This window comes from Aethalodelphis obliquidens, unplaced genomic scaffold, assembly GCF_003676395.1.
Source record: "Aethalodelphis obliquidens isolate GAN/ISIS:26980383/991018 unplaced genomic scaffold, ASM367639v1 scaffold43, whole genome shotgun sequence".
NCBI classification, from domain to species: domain Eukaryota; kingdom Metazoa; phylum Chordata; class Mammalia; order Artiodactyla; family Delphinidae; genus Aethalodelphis; species Aethalodelphis obliquidens.
In genome coordinates this window covers 12,377,356-12,398,509 of record NW_020837987.1, presented here as the reverse complement: position 1 = coordinate 12,398,509, position 21,154 = coordinate 12,377,356, and the positions used below count along the sequence as shown (strand labels likewise).

General features: G+C 49.8%; 1 protein-coding gene across 1 annotated transcript; it reads left to right on the top strand.

Annotated features, from left to right (window-relative positions):
• The first annotated feature begins 1,151 nt into the window (after positions 1-1,151).
• AP2S1 (adaptor related protein complex 2 subunit sigma 1) lies at positions 1,152-10,573 on the top strand. The gene is made up of 5 exons (XM_027079952.1): positions 1,152-1,293; positions 3,682-3,831; positions 9,541-9,654; positions 9,921-9,980; positions 10,191-10,573. The coding sequence occupies exons 1-5, from the start codon at positions 1,291-1,293 to the stop codon at positions 10,290-10,292; spliced, it is 429 nt and encodes a 142-aa protein (XP_026935753.1). The 5' UTR covers positions 1,152-1,290; the 3' UTR covers positions 10,293-10,573.
• The last annotated feature ends 10,581 nt before the right edge of the window (positions 10,574-21,154 follow it).

Genomic DNA, 21,154 nt, shown 5'->3' with positions numbered 1-21,154 from the left:
ATGTGTTGGTTCTTCTGCCAATACTACACTTTTAATTTACATTGTTCTACGATATGGTTTGTTTTTATTAGGGCAAGTCTCCCCTCAGTATCAATACCTTTACTGAGTGCTTACTATGTGCCACCGTGTTCTAGGTGATGTAGATACAGTTAATAGACAGGGTCCCTGCTCTCAACAGGGACCTAAGGGGAGATCCAGACAACAGACCCACACACCCCAAATAAATCATTAACAGTCGTAAAAAGGCTTAAAAAAATCAAACTAACTGCTGACCTAGAGAATTTGAGGGGTCGGAGAGGGGGACTTTTGTATGTTGGGTCCTCTATATAGTACTGTGGAGGTGCTGTTTAAGCTAGAGGAAGAGGTCAGCCAGCAAATAAATGGGGGAAGGATTTCCAGGGAACAGCGCAAAGGAAAGGCACTGAGGTGGGAAAGCACTTGGCCTGTTTGGGTAACTGAAAGAAGGCAGGTGTACCTCTGGATAGGAAGTAAGAAGACGCCTATTACCTGATGTATGTTAACAGTGAACATTCATGATTTTAATATTTATTGAGCACTTACCATGTGTTGAGCACTGTGCTAAGTACTTTGGAAACTTACCGAAGCTTTACAACAACCCTACTGAGGTTACCCCTTGATCACCCCTCTTTTACAGATGAAGAAATTGAGTTAAGGGTGAAATTGCTGGCCCAAAGTACTAGGAAATGCGATGGCAGGATTTGCACACAGTTCTGACTTCCAAATTCATGGTCTGAAACCACTGTCTGTCTCCCACAGAAAACACTCAACACATTTTAAACAAAGTACTGGGTGAACACGGAAAGACAGTTACATTTCTAGCTCCCCCAACGCAGTTTCTTATTTAAAACAACTATTCCCAGCTTGTCCTTTTCGCCTTCGCGGGGAGGTGGAGGGAGGCTGGAGGAACTACATTTCCCAGGATGCAGCGCTCGCCTCGCTGGCCGTCAAGCATATCGGGAATTGTAGTCCTCGGAGGACTACAATTCGCCCACGGCTCCCAGCATGCATTTGGAGTCCGAACCGTGCGGTAGGAAACGGACAGTCGCGCAGCATGCTGGGAAGCGAGACCGGCTCTTTTCCCAGGCTTGCCTCCCAGACAAGCGAACCCATTTTTTTCCGGACTACAATTCCCAGCGGGCTGTGCGCTAGAGGGCGGGCGAGTTCGTCTCCCGGAAGTCCGCTCTAGCCTTCGGTCCCCAGCAGCTGCCAGAGCCGGAGCCGCCCAGAAGCCGCGGGACCTGGGCCGCTGGGGTCCGGACGGGGGTCGCCATGGTAACGGGGGCGCGCCCACGCTGGGGACGGGGGAAGGGTGGGTCCACGTGCAGGTACTGGAGACTCGGTAGGATACTGACAAGCCACCCCTGCTGCGGTGCGATGGTCTGGGCCGGGCGCGGGCTCTCGGGATTGGGGCCGATCGAAGGCCGGGGAAGGGGAGAACCGGGAGGTGGCTCTGAGCGCTGGAGGGGCTCTCGAGGCCAGGGAGCTTTGGAGACCAGGTGGCAAGCGGAGAGGGCTGTGCGGGAGGGAGACACTGGAGGTGGCTGGAGGGTTTTGAAACAGGGAGGCAAGAGATCAGGGAGGATCTCAGAGATGGGCAGAAGGAATTGGAGGTGGGGAGGGGACATCCTAAGAGGAGGACTCTGGGAGCGTGGCAGGAGAGTTGAAGAATGGGAGACATTGTGATAGGAGAGAGGGGGTCTCTAGAGGCAGGAAGCTGACATTGCAGGTGGAGGGGGTGTTGGAACTGGGCCGGATACTGCTGATGAGAGAGGTATCTCGAGGGGAAGAGACTGGACCCTGGAGACGGGAAGTAGACAACTGTAGGGAATGGGGCTTTAATGTCAGGAAAAGTGTGCAATAAAAGGGAGAAGCCTTGGCGTAGGGAATGAATGCTAGAAACAAGTGGGGAGCAATGGAGTAGGTCTTTGCAAGAGGAGGGGTCTTGGAGAATAGGGAGTAGGCATGGAAGTGCGAGAGGTGGGGATGGGGCTTTGGGAACAAGGATTGGGCATTGGATTTGTCACTGCTCCCCGGGGATCGGGATGGGGCGACCTGACAGAGGGCACTGAAACGGAGAAAGCAGGAGTCAAAAGGGAACAGCTCCTGGGTAGGGGGCTTGGAGACAGAGAAGGTTGGGGAGCATCAAGAGGGGACATCAGAGGGGCGAGGATACAGGAGGGAAGGGACTTCTCATTGTGGATTCCCTGAGGTGGAGAGATTCTAATTGGGAGGAGAAACAGGAAGAGGTGTGTGAGGGAACTTAGGAGTAAGAGGCAGAGCTCTCCCTCAGCTGTGTAGACTGGCTTTTATGTCTCTCCTCCCTAGATACCCCATCTATCTCTGGCTCTGCTCCCAGGCTGTGGCTGTGTGGCGTGGGTCCCCCCAACTCCCACCCCACGCCCTTTCCCTGCCTGCCAGGACCCCTGCCCTAGGAAGTGGTTTTCCCTGGTTCAGCAGAAGGGGTTCTTGGAAGGAGAGTGTAATATCCTTTTTCTGTGCAGCCTGATTGGTTGGGGGAGGAGGGATGGAGTGTGTGGAGAGTGAGGCTTAGGAAAGAGAGCAGACTCTTGCCAGTGGGTGGAGGCTCCCACAGGTGAGGGTAAGGGGGCTCAGAGGAAAGCCTTTGGACTCCCAGCTCTGCTTTCTGGCTGTGAGCCTTCCTTTCTCTGAGCCTCAGTTTCTTCATCTATAAAACGGGCATAAGCATGCCCATCTCAAACAGAACTGAGCCCAAAGGCAGGCTTCTTAGCTACGTGAACCTGGGCCATGGTTTTCTCAAAGTCAAATGCCGATGAACTATAATATTACTAACAACTAATATTTGTATAACACTTAGTATGTACTAGTCACTGTATTATACCTCTTATATTTAATAACTCATGCAACAGTCTCCTGAGGGAGGTACTCTCGTTATATCCATTATACAGACGGAGAAACTGAGGTCCGGAGAGGTTAAGTAACTTGCCTGCAGACACACAGCCAGCAGTGCTAGGATTCATTCGGGCTCTGGAGTCTGTGTTCTTAGCCACTTGGTCAAATGCCTCAGTCATAATAGCTAATTTTATTGAGCACTCCGTATGTAATAGGCACTATACAAAGCACTTCCGGGATCAACTTGTTCAGTGTTCATAGTAGCCCTATGAGAGTTGAGCTGGCTTTTCAGAATCATAAAAACACATTTCCTAGCCATCACTGATGATGATCGTAGCCGACACCGAGCGAACCTGCTAGTGCCAGCTACTAGACTAAATTTCTAAACTTACTTAACCTTCAGAACACCCTGACAAAGTGGGTCTTCTATGGAAACTTGTTTTGCCGTGGTGGGGGTGGGGGGTGGGGAACTGAGGCTTAGAGGGGCGGATCTTTTGTCCAAGGTCAGGGAGACGAGAGTTGGTGGAGCCTGGGACTTAGTGCCCTAGAAATGACTGCAGAGTTGGCCAGAGAAATCACGGGGGTGTTGGAGGGACCTGGGACAGGAGCGTGTGGCCAGGCCAACCTGGCTGGGCTCTGGGGCGTGGCTGAGACCCTTGGAAGACAGGCCGCAGGGACACGTGGGCCCTGTCTTCTCTGTGGGGATGGGTGGGGCTGTTGGGCAGGGCCGCCCAGCACTGGCCCGCCCTCCCCACCCCTCTCACTCCCTCCTCCTCCTGCTGCCCCCAGATCCGCTTCATCCTCATCCAGAACCGGGCAGGCAAGACGCGCCTGGCCAAGTGGTACATGCAGTTTGATGACGATGAGAAGCAGAAGCTGATCGAGGAGGTGCACGCTGTGGTCACTGTCCGAGATGCCAAACACACCAACTTTGTGGAGGTGACGGGAAACTACCCCCCCCCACCCCCGGCCAAAATGCACCCCCCACTCCCTTGCTACCTTTTGACCCCTCCTTCCCAGCCTCCTGCCCAACCTCTAATGGCAATAACCCCTCACACCCTCCTTACTTACCGCATTCATTTATTCAACATACTTGCGGTCTTCCTTCCTTTGGGGGGGTATTTTATTTTTTTTACGGTACGCGGGCCTCTCACTGCTGTGGCCTCTCCCATCGCGGAGCACAGGCTCCGGACGCGCAGACTCAGCGGCCATGGCTCACGGGCCCAGCCGCTCCGCGGCATGTGGGATCTTCCCGGTCCAGGGCACGAACCCATGTCCCCTGCATCGGCAGGCGGACTCTCAACCACTGCGCCACCACGGAAGCCCTGGGGGGTACTTTTTAGTGTGAAATTTTTCCGGCGTACAGGTTAGTACAACAGGAGAGAAGTCGATTGCAAACTACCCAGATTTCATAGTATTAAGAGTTTGCTTTTGTTTTTATTTTTATAAATTTATTTATTTATTTATCTAATTTTGGCTGCATTGGGTCTCCGTTGCTGTGCGGGCTTTCTCTAGTTGCGGCGAGCAGGGGCTACTCTTCGTTGCGGTGCGCGGGCTTCTCATTGCGGTGGCTTCTCTTGTTGCGGAGCACGGGCTCTAGGCACGTGGGCTTCAGTAGCTGTGGCTCGCGGGCTCTAGAGTGCAGGCTCAGTAGCTGTGGCGCACGGGCTTAGTTGCTCCACAGCATGTGGGGTCTTCCCGGACCAGGGCTCGAACCCATGTCCCCTGCATTGGCAGGCAGGTTCTTAACCACTGCGCCACCAGGGAAGTCCTGCATTTTTGTTTTACCTTTTTTGGCCGAACAACTTTTTTTTTTCTGGTGCCTTTTAAAAACTTAAAATGCTCAAACACACAGCGTAGGGAATGGTATGATGAACCATCCCTTGCTGTAGTGTTTTCCATTAAGTTACAGAGATCACGGGGGAATTCCCTGGCAATCCAGTGGTTAGGATTTCTCACTCTCACTGCCAAGGGCCTGGGTTCAATCCCTGGTTGGGGAACTAAGATCCCATAAGCCATGCAGCTCAGCCAAAAAAAATATATAAGTTACAGAGACCATGACGTTTCATCCCTAAATGTTTCAGGATACATCTCAGAAAATAAAGACACTTCCTTCCATGACCAAAGTACCATCAGGCCTGATAAAATGAGTCATACTTCCTTACTACTATTACTCTAATACCCAATCAAGACTTAAATTTCCCCCCAAATCATCAAAACTGATTGTCCAAAGCCAGTCAAGGATCTTGGCGTTGCTTTTGGTTTCCATGTCTCTTTGGTCTCTTTACTGAGATGCCTCCAGCTTTAATTCCCAGAAGATTAGCCTGTTCAAGAGACCAGGCTGATTGTCCTGTAGAATTCAACAAATATTAATCAGGGGACTGCTGTGTGCCAGGCACTGTTCTAGGCACTGGTGATACAGCAGGGAACAAAACAGACCCAGTCCCTGCCCTTGGAGAGCTGACAGCTGACATTCTAGTGGGTGGGCGACTGTTAGTAAAGATACAGTGTATCGGGTGGTGATAGGTGTCAGGGAGAAAAAAGAAGCAGCTGTGGGGGGTGGAATTGCTGGGGTGTGTACAGCAGGGGCTGGAATGCAGGTTTAGATGGTTTGGTCAGGAGGTCTTCATTGAAGCGGGGCCATTTGAGCCCAGACCTGAAGAAATTGAGGAGTGGAAGGAGATGATATCTGAGAAAGGAACATTTCAAGCCCAGGGAACAGCAAGTGCAAAGACCCTGAGGCAGCAGGAATGTACGGGGGCATTCCTAGAATAGCAAGAAGGCCAGTGTATCTGAGGTGGAGTAAGCCAGGGAGGATGGTGGGAGCAGATGAGATCATTGCAGAAGGCGCAGGGCGTTGTGGGCCATGGTGAGGACTTGGGCTCTTGCTCTGAGTGAGACGGGAGCCACGGAGGGGTTTTGAGCTGAGGAGCAACATGGGTTGACTTAGGCTTTAGGGATCCCTCACTAGGGGACAAGAGCAGAAGCAGGGGGACCACTCAGGAGGTGACCTCTGAGGTCCAGGTGAGAGATACTGGTGACTGGCACTGGCATGGAAGCAGTAGGGGTGCTGAGAAGCGTTTTGATGGTAGAGCCAACTGAAGGGCCAAAGATTGGATGAGGTGTGTGAAAGAAAATGGAGCCACCAGTAGGGGGCGCTGTCACTTTCTCGGATGAGGCCGACTCAGGAAAGAGCAGGTTGAGGTGAAGATCAGCCCTGAGGTGTCTGTTCTCATCCCAGCTGAGATGTCCAGGAGGGGATGAGGGGAGAGGAGCGGGGACGTCGAGGGATGCCCGCTTTCCCGGGGCATCCTGCTGCCGGCGCAGGGTGGGTCCCACACTGAGTTCTAGAAACGGCAGCAACTGAGGGACCCAGAGAGGGGCAGGGAGGCCCGAATAGACAGGAGTAGCCAGAAAGACTGGCGGGTCAGGTGAAACTGTCACAAGGGGGCCTGACCATCTTAGGTTGCTCCCAATCCAGGCCCACTCCAGCATGTAGCCCTGTGCAGGGCAGTGCTGGTGACACAGTGGTGACAGGAAAGAGCCAGGAGGATGATAGCAGGAAAGGGCGAATTTCAAGAAAAGAAGAGTGATGCTCAGCGTCAGATCCTGCCAGGGCCACACCAGCTATGACAGTCAGTTGGTAACTTCTCCAGATCAAGTTTTCCTGCCCCCTTGGCTTCCTGTCTCGAACCCTCAACTCCAGAGCAGGGGCCTTCAAACATTTGATCATGGATCTGTATCAGTTTAAAAAAAAAGTACGGGGCTTCCCTGGTGGCGCAGTAGTTGGGAGTCCACCTGCTAATGCAGGGGACGCAAGTTCATGCCCCGGTCCGGGAGGATCCCGCATGCCACGGAGCGGCTGGGCCCGTGAGCCATGGCCTCTGAGCCTGCGCGTCTGGAGCCTGTGTTCCACAGCGGGAGAGGCCACAGCGGTGAGAGGCCCGCGTACTGCAAAAAAAAAAAAAAGAGTTAGCACCCTGATATACTCTTTTTTCTTTAATTTTTTTCATTACTATTTTTAAAATGGGGGTATAGTTGTTTTAGTTTTAGTTTCTACTGTTCAGCGAAGTGGAGTCCCCTGTGCTATACAGCAGGTTCTCATTAGTTATCTATTTTATACCTATTAGTGTATATATGTCAATTCCAATCTCCCAATTCATCCCACCACCACCCCCTTTCCCCCCTTGGTGTCCATATGTTTGTTCTCTATGTCTATGTCTCTATTTCTGCCTTGCAAACCGGTTCCTCTGTACCATTTTTCTAGATTCCACATATATGCGTTAATATACAATATTTGTTTTTCTCTTTCTGACTTACTTCACTCTGTACAACAGTCTCTAGGTCCATCCACGTCTCTACAAATGACTCAATATCGTTCCTTTTTATGGCTGAGTAATATTCCTTTGTATATGTGTACCACATCTTTATCCATTCGTCTGTCGTCAATGGGAATTTAGGTTGCTTCCATGACCTGGCTATTGTAAATAGTGCTGCACTGAACATTGAGGTGCACGTGTCTTTTTTTTTTTTGCATTGGGTCTTCGTTGCTGCACGTGGGCTTTCTCTAGTTGTGGCGAGTGGGGGCTACTCTTCATTGCGGTGCACAGTCTTCTCATTGCGGTAGCTTCTGTTGTTGCAGAGCATGGGCTCTAGGTGCGTGGGCTTCAGTAGTTGAGGCACGCGGGCTCAGTAGTTGTGGCTTACGGGCTCTAGAGCGCAGGCTCAGTAGTTGTGGCACACGTGTGGGCTTTCTACACTGTTCCATTGATCTATATTTTTGTTTTAGTGCCAGTACCATACTGTCTTTATTATTGTAGCTTTGTAGTATACTCTGAAGTCAGGGAGTCTGATTCCTCCAGCGCTGTTTTTTTTTCCTTAAGATTGCTTTGGCTATTCAGTGTCTTTTGTGTCTCCATACAAATGTTAAGATTTTTTTGTTCTAGTTCTGTGAAAAATGCCATTGGTAATTTGATAGGGATTGCATTGAATCTGTAGATTGCTTTGGGTAGTACAGTCATTTTCACAGTATTGATTCTTCTAGTCCAGGAACATGGTATATCTCTCCATCTGTTTGTGTCATCTTTGATTTCTTTCATCAGTGTCTTATAGTTTTCTGACTACAGGTCTTTTACCTCCTTAGGTAGGTTTATTCTTGATATAGTCTTACTAATCCATGGATTATGTGCAGGAACTACTGTAATAATATTAGAAAACATACTGGGAATTCTCTGGCGGTCCAGTGGTTAGGACTCTGCGTGCGCTTTCACTGCCAAGGGTGCAGGTTCAATCCCTGGTCAGGGAACTAAGATCCCACAAGCTGAGCAGCGTGGCCAAAAACAGTTAAGAGAACATACTCAAAGTATAGGAATTAACAAAAGGATACAGTAGGAAAAAAATAAATAAAAATCAGGGACTTGAGGACTTCCCTGGTGGTGCAGTGGTTAGGAATCCACCTGCCAATGCAGGGGACAAGGGTTTGAGCCCTCGTCCAGGAAGATCCCACATGCCATGGAGCAACTAAGCCCGTGTGCCACAACTACTGAGCCTGCCCTCTAGAGCCTGCGAGCTGCAACTACTGAGCCTATTTGCTGCAACTACTGAAGCCCACGCACCTAGAGCCCGTGCTCCGCAACAAGAGAAGCCAAGCATAATGAGAAGCCCACACTCTGCAACAAAGAGCAGCCCCCACTCGCCGCAACTAGAGAAAGCCTGCGCGCAGCAACGGAGACCCAACGCAGTGAAAAAAATATATATAAATAAAAATAAATTTATTAAATAAAAAGAAAAAAAAATCAGGGACTTGTGTTGGCTTTTGCAGTCACCACCAGGTGGCGACACACGCACACACGCCAGGCTGGTTTTTTCAGATTTTGCCCAAAGACATGGAACTTTGCAAGCCAGTATTCTATCTCTATGTGTCTATCACTTTATCTACTTACACATGCGTATAAAATTAGAGTCTGCGTCCCTGGTTCACGCATATTTATTCGTGGATTGTGTGTATGTGATAAGGTAGTAATATTTGTATTTATATTACGGTTCAGTTAAGGGCAAGGCTGAGATTGTCTTGGTTACAGGTGGTGAGTGTGCACTGCCCAGCACAAAGCCTGCCACACAGTAAGTACTCAGGCAGTGTTTGTGGAATGATTGAGTAGATTAGTTCCAGGCTGAGGAGTTTGACTCTCTCCAGAGGCAACAGGGAGCCACAGAAAGCGGGGAATGGACACCGTGGAACACCCCTGCCTCTCTCTCTGGGCTCTGGGCTTTTGCATAGTCTGTTCCCTCTGCCTAAAGCACTCCTGCCCGTTCACTCCTACTCATCCTCCAGATCTCAGTCCAGATGCCCCCTCCTCCAGGAAGCCCTCCCGGACCCCCATCCTGGGTCAGCTGCCTGCCCCCTTGGGGCTCTCACAGTCTTGCCCTGCCCACTCAGGGGATGACTGAGGATGAATCTGTCTCCACTGGACGGTGAGCCCTAGGCAGGGAGGGCCAGGACCACTGTGTCCCCAGCACAAGGCCAGACACAGAACAGGGCCTCAGGGACCACACGTGGAACGCAGGACTGAATACGTTGGCTCCACCCTGCCCAGCACACTGGGTCCTGGGCACACCCTGTCACTGACTATCTGCCTCTCTGCTCCGCAGTTCCGGAACTTCAAGATCATTTACCGACGCTATGCTGGCCTCTACTTCTGCATCTGTGTGGATGTCAACGACAACAACCTGGCCTACCTGGAGGCCATCCACAACTTTGTGGAGGTGCGCAGGCGAGCGGGCGCCATCCCTTGCATCCCCTCTGTTGGGATGCACGGGCCCTCCTTGCCCTCCCCTTAGAGGCGGGGGGCGGAGGGCCACTGTCTTTTTCTGCCCTCCTCGATGTTTCCTCTGGTCTCTGTCTCTCCCCTTTCCTCAGCTTCTCTCTGCCTTTTTGTTGCCGTCTCATTCTGATGCCCTCTGTCCCTGTCTCTGTGTGTGTGTCTCTCTCTCCCTGCCCATCTCTCACCACCTCTGTCTTCCTCTCCCAGGTCTTAAATGAATATTTCCACAACGTCTGTGAACTGGACCTGGTGTTCAACTTCTACAAGGTGGGCTCCTGGTGAAGATGAGATGAGGAGGGGGCCGGAGGAGGGGGAAGGGGGGTGGGCTGGACCCCCGCAGCTGCCCCGGTGCCTCTGCGGGGGTCTGCTTCCTGGCCCTCGGGCATCAGAGCCCCCAGCCCCCAAGGTTTAGACCAGCATCCTGGGGGTCTCCCCACCTCTCACACCAGGGTCTCCCCTCACCCTCCCTTCACTCAGGTTTACACGGTCGTGGACGAGATGTTCCTGGCCGGCGAAATCCGAGAGACCAGCCAGACGAAGGTGCTTAAACAGCTGCTGATGCTGCAGTCCCTGGAGTGAGGGCGGGCCGGCCCCTCCCGCCCCCGGTCCTGCCCCCTGTCGAGCCTGCTCCCTTCCCCTTTCCAGGCCCGGGGTCCACCCCAGCAGCCCCGTCCCTCAGCTGCCCCGGAGGAAGACACCCAGCCGGGTCTGGGCCACAAGGGAAAGGGCCGCCCCCCACGGCCTCTGGGCCCCAGCTGTGGGTGGAGGCCACTTTGCGTGTACCGAGTAACCATGCCGTTGTCGTGTGATGCCATGAGTGCGTGCGTGGAGCCCCCAGTAAACCTGTGGTCCCCGCCTGGCCTCGTGTCTTTTGAGCCCTTGCCTATCTTCCCTGGGAACCAGGGGCAACTCCGGACTCCCTGCCATCAGTGCATCAGGCAGTCAGTCAACAAACACTCCTCGTGAGAATTCCCTGGTGGTCCAGTGGTTAGGACTCTGAGCTTTCATGGCAGGGGTCCTGGGTTCAATCCCTGGTCGGGGAACTATGATCCCACAAGCCGTGCAGGGCAGTCAAGAAGAGAAAAACACACACAAAAAACAACCCCAACGAACTGCTCGTGCTGAGGTTGGGGGAGGGGGAGCGCAGATGCTTTCCCACCCGTTTCTGCCCACAGAGGGCTGCTGGGACTGGAAGCGGTGACGGATCTTGACACTGAGCGCTTGCTACTAAAATAATGATGTTCCAGGCCAACACCGATGTCTCTCAGGCGCCGTTCTAAGCCTTGACATGTAGTGCCTTACTTAATCCTCGCAAGATGATGAGTAAGGGACTGTTAGTAGCCCCATTTTCCAGAGGAGATCACTGAGCTCAGAGAAGGTTACAAGACTCGTTCAAGGTCACGTGGCGAGTCTACAGATGAACCAGGTTGCTTTTGAGCCCAGGCAGGCAGCTCCAGAATCCTTGTTCTTAACCACTAGGCCGGAGGTGCAGGCGCTGGGCCCAGTGTTCAGTGGTTCTCAGCAGTGGCACTACTGGCACTTGGGGTAGGAAGATTCTTCACTGTGTAAGACTGTCCACCTCCATCTGCCAAGTGCCAGTACCAAGTGGCCCTCAGCACTTGTGACAACAGAAAACACTCCTGCATATTTCTTTTTTTTTCTTTTCTTTTCTTTCTGGCTGCACCGTGTGGCTTCTGGGATCTTAGTTCCCCAACCAGGAAGTGAACCTAGCACCATGTCAGTGAAAGCGCCGAGTCCTAACCACTAGACCACCAGGGAAATCCCCGCATGTGTTTCTAGTGCCCTCTGGAGGGGCTGTGCCCCTTCCCCCCGTGCCCACCGAGAGCAGAGTGATGGCCGCTGGCTGCAGCCACGACTGGCATCCTTGGCAGAGCTGAGAATGCTGGGCACCTCCCGTCCACTTGCATTAATGTGACACAGCTTCGCGTCAGTCTCCCAACTGCAGGGGGTAGGTTGTGTCTCAGCTCAGCTACATACACACTATGCAACCTTGGGGTAAGTCACTTAACCTCTCTTGCCTCTGTTTCTTCATCTGGAAAGTGAATTGACTATGGTTTTTAATCTCATGGTGTGTGCTTGAGGAGTAAATGAGTTAATCCCGGGACAGTTTAGGGTAGTACCTCGCATCAGTAAGCATGCCTTCACTGCACAGACATCACGGGCCTGCTGTGTGCAAAGCCCTGTGAGAGAAAAGATGTTTATAGATGTGAACGGTGAGCACTGACTATAATCATTGTCATTTTCCATGTGGGACACAGAGGCTTGGGGAGGTGAATTCCCTTCTAGATACAATCACTCCAACAGTGTAGTCGTTTCTTGTTGCTGCTGTAACAAGTTATCACAAACTTGGTGGCCTAAACTAACAGGACTTTGAGACTGACCACCCTGGAGGGGTGAGGGTGTCGGGGGGGCACCCAGGCTGAGGCCTGGATCTTCGGCTGGGTGACGGGGTGGGAGGTAAGGTCCTTTCTGAGATGGGGAAAGAGCAGGTTGGAGGAATATGCCAAGGTTATTAGAACATGGAGAGTGTTTTAACTTCCTAAGGCTGCTGTAACAAATGACCACAAACTAGGTGGCTTAGAACAAGAGGAATTGATTCCGTCTCAGTTCTAGAGGCCAGAAATTTGAAATCCAGGTGTCAACAGGGCCGTGTTCCCTCTGAAGGCTCTGGGGGAAGATGCTTCCTTATCTCTTCCAGCTTCTCGTGGCCCCTGACATTCCTTGGCTTGTGGCTGCATCCCTCCAATCTCTGCCTGCATCTTCACATGGTCTTTCCTCTATGTCTGCATCTTCTACTTTTCTATCTCTTATAGGGACACTTGTCATTGGATTTAGGGCCCACCCAGATAATCGAGGACGGTCTCATCTCAAGGTCTTTATCTTAATTACATCTGCAAAGATGTAATTTTTTTTCAAATAAAGTCACACTCATAAGCTCCAGGATGTGGACATGTTTTGGGGGCTACCATCAACCCACTAGAGTGAGTGTGAGCTCTTGGGGGTCACCCAGGAAAGGACCAGGAGGCCTTTGGACACACAGACCTGAGGCTCACAGAGGGAAGGATGCAGAGAGCGTTTGCTTATTTGTGCATTCAACAAATGTTTCTCGGGCACCTACTATGAGCCAGTCACTGTTTTAGCACCAGGGGATACAGCAGTGAGCAGAACAAATCCCCTGCCCTCAGAGAGCTCAGTCCCCTGAGGGTGATGGGGCAATGCATAAAGAAGCAAGTCCATGTCTGGTATGTCAGAAAGTGAGGCAAATGGAGGCAAATCAAACAATGAGGACAGGGCTTCCCTGGTGGCGCAGTGGTTGAGAGTCCGCCTGCCGATGCAGGGGACACGGGTTCGTGCCCCGGTCCGGCAAGATCCCACATATTGCAGAGCGGCTAGGCCCGTGAGCCGTGGCCGCTGAGCCTGTGCATCCAGAGCCTGTGCTCTGCAACGGGAGAGGCCATAACAGTGAGAGGCCTGCGTACCGCAAAAACAAACAAACAAACAAACATGAGGACAGAAGGAAGCCTGGCAGATGGCACTGCTATTCTAGATGGATGGTCAGGAGGGCCTGGCTGGAGGAGGTGACATTTAAGCTGAGACTGAAGGAGGTGAGGGAAGGAGCCATGGGAAATTTCAGGGAAAGAGTATTGTAGGCAGAAGAAACAGTGAGTGCAAAGGCCCTGGGGCAGAACATGCAAGGAGGCCAGTATAGCCGGAACAGAGTGAGCAAAAGGGACAGTGGAGGCGACGTGTTCATAAAATAGAAGGATTAGAGGTGGAAGACAGAATACACAAGGTCAGACCTGCTGTGGTGAGGACATTGGGTTTATTCTGTGTGAGATGAGAGCCATCCGGAAGGACATTTTTTTGGAGGGTTTGGGAGAGGGTGGTAACGACCTTATTGAGATATAACTCACATACCATACATTGTATAGTATGTAATTCTCCCATTTAAAATGTACAATTCAGTTGGTTTTTCTTTCTGTCTTTCTTTTTTTTTGCCACGCAGCTTGTAGGATCTTAGTTCCCCGACCAGGGATCAAACCTGGGCCCTCGGCAGTGAAAGTGCCGAGTCCTAACCATTGGGCCGCCAGGGAATTCCCCAATTCAGTTTTTTTTTTTTAAAGAATATTCAGAGTTCTTTTACTGTCATCACAATCCACTTCAGAACATTTCATCACCCCCCAAAAAAAACAGTACCCTTAGCTATCATCCCTCAATCCCTCCATCCCCTTTCCCCAGCCCTAGGTAATCTACTAATCCACAATCTACTCTCTCTGTGGATTTGCCCATTCTGGACATTTCATAGAAATGGAATCATACAATATGTGGGGCACGGGAATGTTTTGAGCCAAGGAGGGACGATAGTCTGACATCTGACACAGGAAGCCAAGGGTGGGAGCCAGGAACCAGTGAGGAGGTGATCGCAACGATCCAGGCGAGAGGTGACGCTGGCTTCGGACAAGGTGGGGGCAAGGCGATGGACGTAGAAGTGATCGGATTCTGGACGCATTTTAAAGGTGGAATCAGTAGGATTTGCTGACGGTTTGATGTAGGGTGGGAGAGAAGTCAGGGATCGCTCACAATTTTACAACCCGAGCGTCTGGAAGACTGGAATCACCTTTTCCAGAAGCAAGAAGACAGTGGGGGGAATGTGTCAAGTTTGAGCTCCTGGGCCTCCAAGGGGAGATGCTGCGGAGGCAGTGATTGTGTGGGTCTGGGGTTCGGGAGAGAGATCCAGGGCGAAGATAGACATCTGAAACCACCAGATGTCATTTACTGCCATGAGATCAGCTGAGATCACCAAGGGAACAGGTGTGAAGACAGAAGAGATCTGCAGAATGAGATCAGGGAAAAGAGAAGAAATCAGAAAACGAGACAGAGAAGGAACAGCCCATGAGAAGGAAAACCATCTAGTGCAGCTTCCTAGAATCAAGGGAAAAAAGCGTGCCCAGGAGAAGGGTGTATTCACGCGTTAAACGCTGTTGAGATCACCGCAGCTCTATGAGAATGGCTCATTTAAAAATACCGAATGCATGGGATTTCCCTGGCCGTCCAGCGTTTAAGACTCCGCGCGCTTCCAATGCAAGGGGCGTGGGTTCCATCCCTGGGTGGGGAACTAAGATCCCACCTGCCTCCTGGTGCGGCCAGGAAAAAAAAAAAAAAAATACCGAGTGCAGGCAAGCACCCAGGGCAACCGGAACTCTCGTACATTGCCGGTGGGAACACAAAATGGGGCAGGTTCTCTCGAATGGTCTGGCAGGTTCTTATAAAGTTAAACATCACACTTACTTTATGACTCAGCAATCCCTCTCCTATCTGTTTACCCAAGAGAAATAAAAACTGATGTGCAAAATTTCTATATGAACCTAAGTTAAATGAAGACCTATGTGCACGCAAAAACTTGTCCATGAATGCTCATAGCAGCGTTATTCACAGTAGCCAAAAGGGGGAGACAACGCAGAGACCCATCAACTGATGAAAGGATAAATAAAATATTCTATGTCCACACAATTCTTTTTCAGCCATAAAAAGAAAGAAGCATTGATATGTACTAGAACATGGATGAACTCTGAAAACGTATGCTGACTGACAGAAGCCAGTCATAAAAGACCGCGTTTTGTATGATTCTATTTATATGAAATTTCCAGAAGAGGCAAATCCCTGTTGACAGAAAGTAAAGTAATGATTGGGAAGGGTCGCGGAGAATGGGCTTTGGAGGTTGATAGCCAGAGGGTACAGGGCTTCTTTTCGAGGTGATGAAAATGTTCTAAAATTGGTTGTGGTGATAGTTGCACAACTCCATGAACATACGAAAAATCATTGAATTGTACGCTTCTTTTTTGTCTTTTCTATTTTTTGTTTTTAAAGATTTAATTTTATTTATTTTTTTGGCTGTGTTGGGTCTTCGTTGCTGCGCGCGGGCTTTCTCTAGTTGCGGCGAGCGGGGGCTACTCTTCGTTGCGGTGTGCGGGATTCTCATTGCGGTGGCTTCTCTTGTTGTGGAGCACGGGCTCTAGGCCCGCGGGCTTCAGTAGCTGTGGCGCGCGCGGACTCAGTAGTTATGGCATGCGGGCTTCAGTAGTTGTGGCTCGCGGGCTCTAGAGTGCAGGCTCAGTAGTTGTGGCGCACAAGGCTTAGTTGCTCCGCGGCATGTGGATCTTCCAGGACCAGGGCTCGAACCCGTGTCCCCTGCATTGGCAGGTGGATTCTCATCCACTGCGCCTGTGTTTTTGAATTGTATGCTTTAGATGGGCTTATTGAATGGTGTGTGAGTTATAGCTTAATAATGCTTAATCACAATAATGAATGAATACATGAGTAAAATAAATAAATAAAATTTACCTTGCAGTTGCAAACAGAAAAACAAACCCCCAAACCCCAGCGTGTTACTGTTTACAGTGGCTTTATTCATAATAAGTATGCCAAATCGGAAACAATCCAAATGTCCTTCAACAACTAAATAAATAAACAAACTGCGGTCCATCCAGGCGATGGGCTATTCTTCAGCATGGGTAAGGAAAGCAGCTGGTACATTCAACAACGTGGATGAATCTCAAATCTCAAATATTTATGCTGAGGGAGAAAAGCCAAACCTGGAAGGCTACATGCTGTATAATTCCATCATACGACATTGTTATAAAAGCGAAGTGACTGGGAATTCCCTGGCGGTCCAGTGGTTAGGACTCTGCACTTTCACTGCCAAGGGCCTGGGTTCAATCCCCAGTCAGGGAACTAAGATACTGCAAGATGTGTGGCGAGGCCAAAAAAAAAAAATAAAGCCAAGTGACTGAGGACAGATCAGGGGTTTCCAGGGGCTGGGAGTGAGCTGGGGGCTCAGTCAAAGCAGAGCATGAGGGAACTTTTGAGGGGTGATGGAATTCTTCCATATCTCCATTGTGAGGGTGGTTATCTGACCTTCTGCCCTGTCAAAGCTAATGGAAGTGTCCACTAAAAAGGGTGAATTTTAGTATATGCACCTTATACCCCCATCATCTGACAAAAATGCTTCTGAAGCCCAAATGTTGATCAACTGATGAATGGATAAGCAAAATCTGGTATATCCGTACAAGAGAGTATTATCCAGCCATTGAAAAGAATGAAGTTCTGGGAATTACCTGGCAGTCCAGTGGTTAGGACTCTGCGCTTCCACTGCAGGGGGCACTGGTTCAATCCCTGGTCCAGGAACTAAGATCCCACACGCCAGCACGTTAGAAAAAAGAAAAAAAGAAAGAAAGAAAGAAAAAGGGAAGGAATGAAGTTCTGATGCATTCTACGACATGGATGAACCTTAAAAATATATGTCAAGTGACAGAAGCCAGACACAAGAGGCCACAGAATGTATGATTCCATGTAGTATAGAAAATATTTAGAATAGGCAACTCCTTAGATACAGAAGGTGCATTAGTGGTTGTCAGGGGCTGGGTTGTTGGGGGAGGAATGGGGAGTCACTGTTTAACACACACAGGGTTTCCTTTTTCGGGCGATGAAAATGTTCTGGAGCTGGATACTGATGATGGTTGCACAATCTAGTAACTATATGAAAAACGACTGAATCACTCACTTTAAAAAGGTGAACTTGGGGGACTTCCCTGGCAGCGCAGTGGTTAAGAATCCACCTGCCAGTGCAGGGGACATGGGTTTGATCCCTGGTTCGGGAAGATCCCACACGCCATGGAGCAACTAAGCCCGTGCGCCACAAGTACTGAGCCTGCGCTCTAGAGCCGTGAGCCACAACTACTGAGCCCATGTGCTGCAACTACTGAAGCCCACGTGCCTAGAGCCCATGCTCCGCAACAAGAGAAGCCACAGCAATAAGAAGCCCATGGACTGCAACGAGGTGTAGCCCCTGCTCTCTGCAACTAGAGAAAGCCTGCGCACAGCAATGAAGACCCAACGCAGCCAAAAATCAATCAATCAATCAATCAATCAAATTTTTTTTAAAAAAATGTGAATTTGGGGAATTTCCTGGTGGTCCAATGGTTAGGACTCAGCACTTTCACTGCAGGGGCCCGGCTTCGATCCCCAGTTTAAAAAAAAGGTGAATTTTATGTGGTGGAATGGAATACTACTCAGCCATTACAAAGAATGAAATAATGCCATTTGCGGCAACATGGATGGACCTAGAGATTATCACACTAAGCGAAGTAAGTCAGACAGGGAAAGACAAGTATCATATGATATCGCTTATATGTGGAATCTAAAATATGACGCAAATGAACATATCTACAAAGCAAAAGCTGACTCACAGACATAGAGAACAGACTTGTAGTTGCCAAGGGGGAGGGGGTGGGGGAGGGAAGGATTGGGAGTTTGCGGTTAGTGGATGCAAACTATTACAATGAGATGGAGGGGCAACAGGGTCCTACTGTGTAGCTCAGGGAACTATATTCAATATCCTGTGATAGAGATTTCCCTGGTGGCGCAGTGGTTAAGACTCCATGCTCCCGATGCAGAGGGCCCACAGTTTGATATCGGGTCAGGGAACTAGATCCCACATGCATGCCACAACTAAGAGTTTGCATGCCACAACTAAGGAGTCCAGGCTCGGGACATGCAGGCTCAGTGGCCATGGCTCACAGGCCTAGCCGCTCCGTGGCATGTGGGATCTTCCTGGACCGGGGCACGAACCCGTGTCCCCTGCATTGGCAGGTGGGCTCTCAACCACTGCGCCACCAGGGAAGCCCCTCCCCACTCTTTTAATGCAAACGATGGTATATTGATCACACAATTTCTTCACCTTGGAGATGATTCCAAAGGAGTAGGTAAAGAACTTTGTTATTCCTTTAGCAGTGTGTGTGGTAGAGAACGATTTCTTAGGATACAAAAAGTACTAACTTTTTGTACTAAAATAGTACAAAAGGAATATTTAGTACAAATAATATTTGTACTAAAATAAAAGACTGCATTAAAAGTAAAACCTCTGGGCATCAAAAGATCCCAAAAACAAAATGAAAAGATGAGCCACAAGTTGTGAGAAGATATTTACAACACATGTAACTGACAGAGGGATTCATATCCACAATATATAAAGAACTCCTACAAATTAATAAGAAAAAGACAAAGAGCAGAATGGGAAAACGTGCAAAAGAGGGAAGGGAAAACAGCTTCAGAAGTCCTGGCAGATGGGGAAAGGGGGCAGGTTAGGCACATGGGGTGGGAGATTGGATCTCTACCTCAAGCCACACACTCAAAATAGCTGAGATGTGGCCCATCAGTAGTAGTTATCAGTGACCTGAGTGAAGGAGGGCCTGGCAGAAGAGTGTGGGAGCCTCAGTAACACGGCTGAGAGTGAATTCAAGGTGGAGATGGGAGAGATTATTTCTTTCTGGCCTGGGGAAGGGAGAGGCCGGCTCAGCCCAGAGGGAAAATGTTAGGTGAAAGACTGGCTCCATGCCTGACACCTGCCTGAGTCTTGTCGAGGTTGGGTCAGCCTTGCCTTTCCTTCCCTGTGATGCAATCCTGCCCTTGTCTGACAACATCCTCTTTATTTATTTTTTTTTTGATATCTTTATTGGAGTATAATGGCTTTACAATGTTGGTTAGTTTCTGCTGTACAACAAAGTGAATCAGCTCTATGTATACATATATCCCCATATCCCCTTCCTCTTGAGCCTCCCTCCCACCCTCCCTATTCCACCCCTCTAGGTCGTCACAAAGCACTGAGCTGATCTCCCTGTGCTATGCGGCTGCTTCCCACTAGCTATCGATTTTACATTTGGTAGTGTATATATGTCCATGCCACTCTCTCATTTTGTCCCACCTTCCCCTCCCACCCCCCGACATGTCCTCAAGTCTGTTTTCTACATCTGTGTCTTTATTCCTGCCCTGCCACTAGGTTCATCAGTACTGTTTTTTTAGATTCCATATATATGTGTTAGCATACGGTATTTGTTTTTCTCTTGCTGACTTACTTCACTCTGTATGACAGACTGTAGGTCCATCCACCTCATTACAAATAATTCAATTTCGTTCCTTTTTATATGGCTGAGTAATATTCCATTGTATATATGCACCACATCTTCTTTATCCATTCTTCTGTCAATGGACACTTAGGTTGCTTCCAATGCCTAGCTATTGTAAATAGTGCTGCACTGAACATTGTGGTACGTGACTCTTTTTGAATTATGGTTTTCTCAGGGTATATGCCCTGTAATGGGATTGCTGGGTTGTATGGTAGTTCTATTTTTAGTTTTTTAAGGAACCTCCATACTGTCCTCTGTAGTGGCTTTTATTAATTTACATGCCCGCCAACAGTGCGAGAGAGTTCCCTTTTCTCCACACCCTCTCCAGCATTTATGACAACATCCTCTTTAACTGACATAGTACATACAGGTCGGGCGCTTTCTCATGTGTGGCTGGGAGCTGAGTGCTTTGAGTACCCTATTTCCTTCAGTGGCACGGAAACCACCATCCTTCCAGGTGGTTAGGCTGGAAACTTTGAAGGGATCCATGCGTCTTCTCTGCTTCTCACACCCCACGTCCCAGCCAGCAGGAGATCCCGTTGGCTTGACCTTCAACACGTATCCAAAGTCTGACTCCCAAACTACCACCCTTGTCCAGCTGCCAGCATCTCCCACCTAGACTATGGCAGTCGCCTCCTTGCTGCTTCTGCCCTTGCCTGCAACAGAAAGTCCCCTGCCTGCTAGCAGAATCCTTCTATGGGAAGTGAATGATGTCACTTCCCTCCTCAAATTCCTCCTGTGGCTTCCGCCTCAGTCAGCACGACCCATGAGGTGCCTGTCCCCTCTCTAACCTCCTCTCTCCCCCTCCCCTTCTCTCATTCTATTCCAGGCACACTGGCCTCATTGCTCTGCTTTGACCTTACCGTGCACAGTCCTGCCTCAGGGCCTTTGCACTTTCTGTTCCTCTGCCTGGGACCCCCTTCCCCCGGATTTTTGTGTGGCTCATTTGCTCACCTCCTTCGGGTCTCTGCTCAAACGTCACCTCCTCAGTTGGGCCTTCCTGACCTCACCAAAGAAAATAGTTATCCTTGTCTTCATACATCATATCACCATTTATCTCAGAACCTATTTTATTTCTTGATTTCTTCCTACTACATTTATTACCACTAGATGTGATAGATAGATAGATAGATAGTGTCATCACTAGAGTGTCAGCTCCACAGGACAAGCACAGCTATCTTGTTCACTGCTCTCTTTCATGCTGAAAAGGGTAGATATTCAATAATCACGCTTAATAGATACTCAATAAATAGTAAGTAAATGAATGAACAAATAGCCCTAAAAGGTAGGTACTATGACTATCCCATTTTGCTGATGGGAGACTGAGGGTGAAGTCGCCCACCCAAGACCTTCCCACTTGTTGAGTTCTTATGGCAGGTCAGCCCTGGACATGCAGGCTCTCGAAGGAGGTCAGGATTGTCTCCCCGACCTGGCAAGTGAGGGGCCCGAGGATCAGAG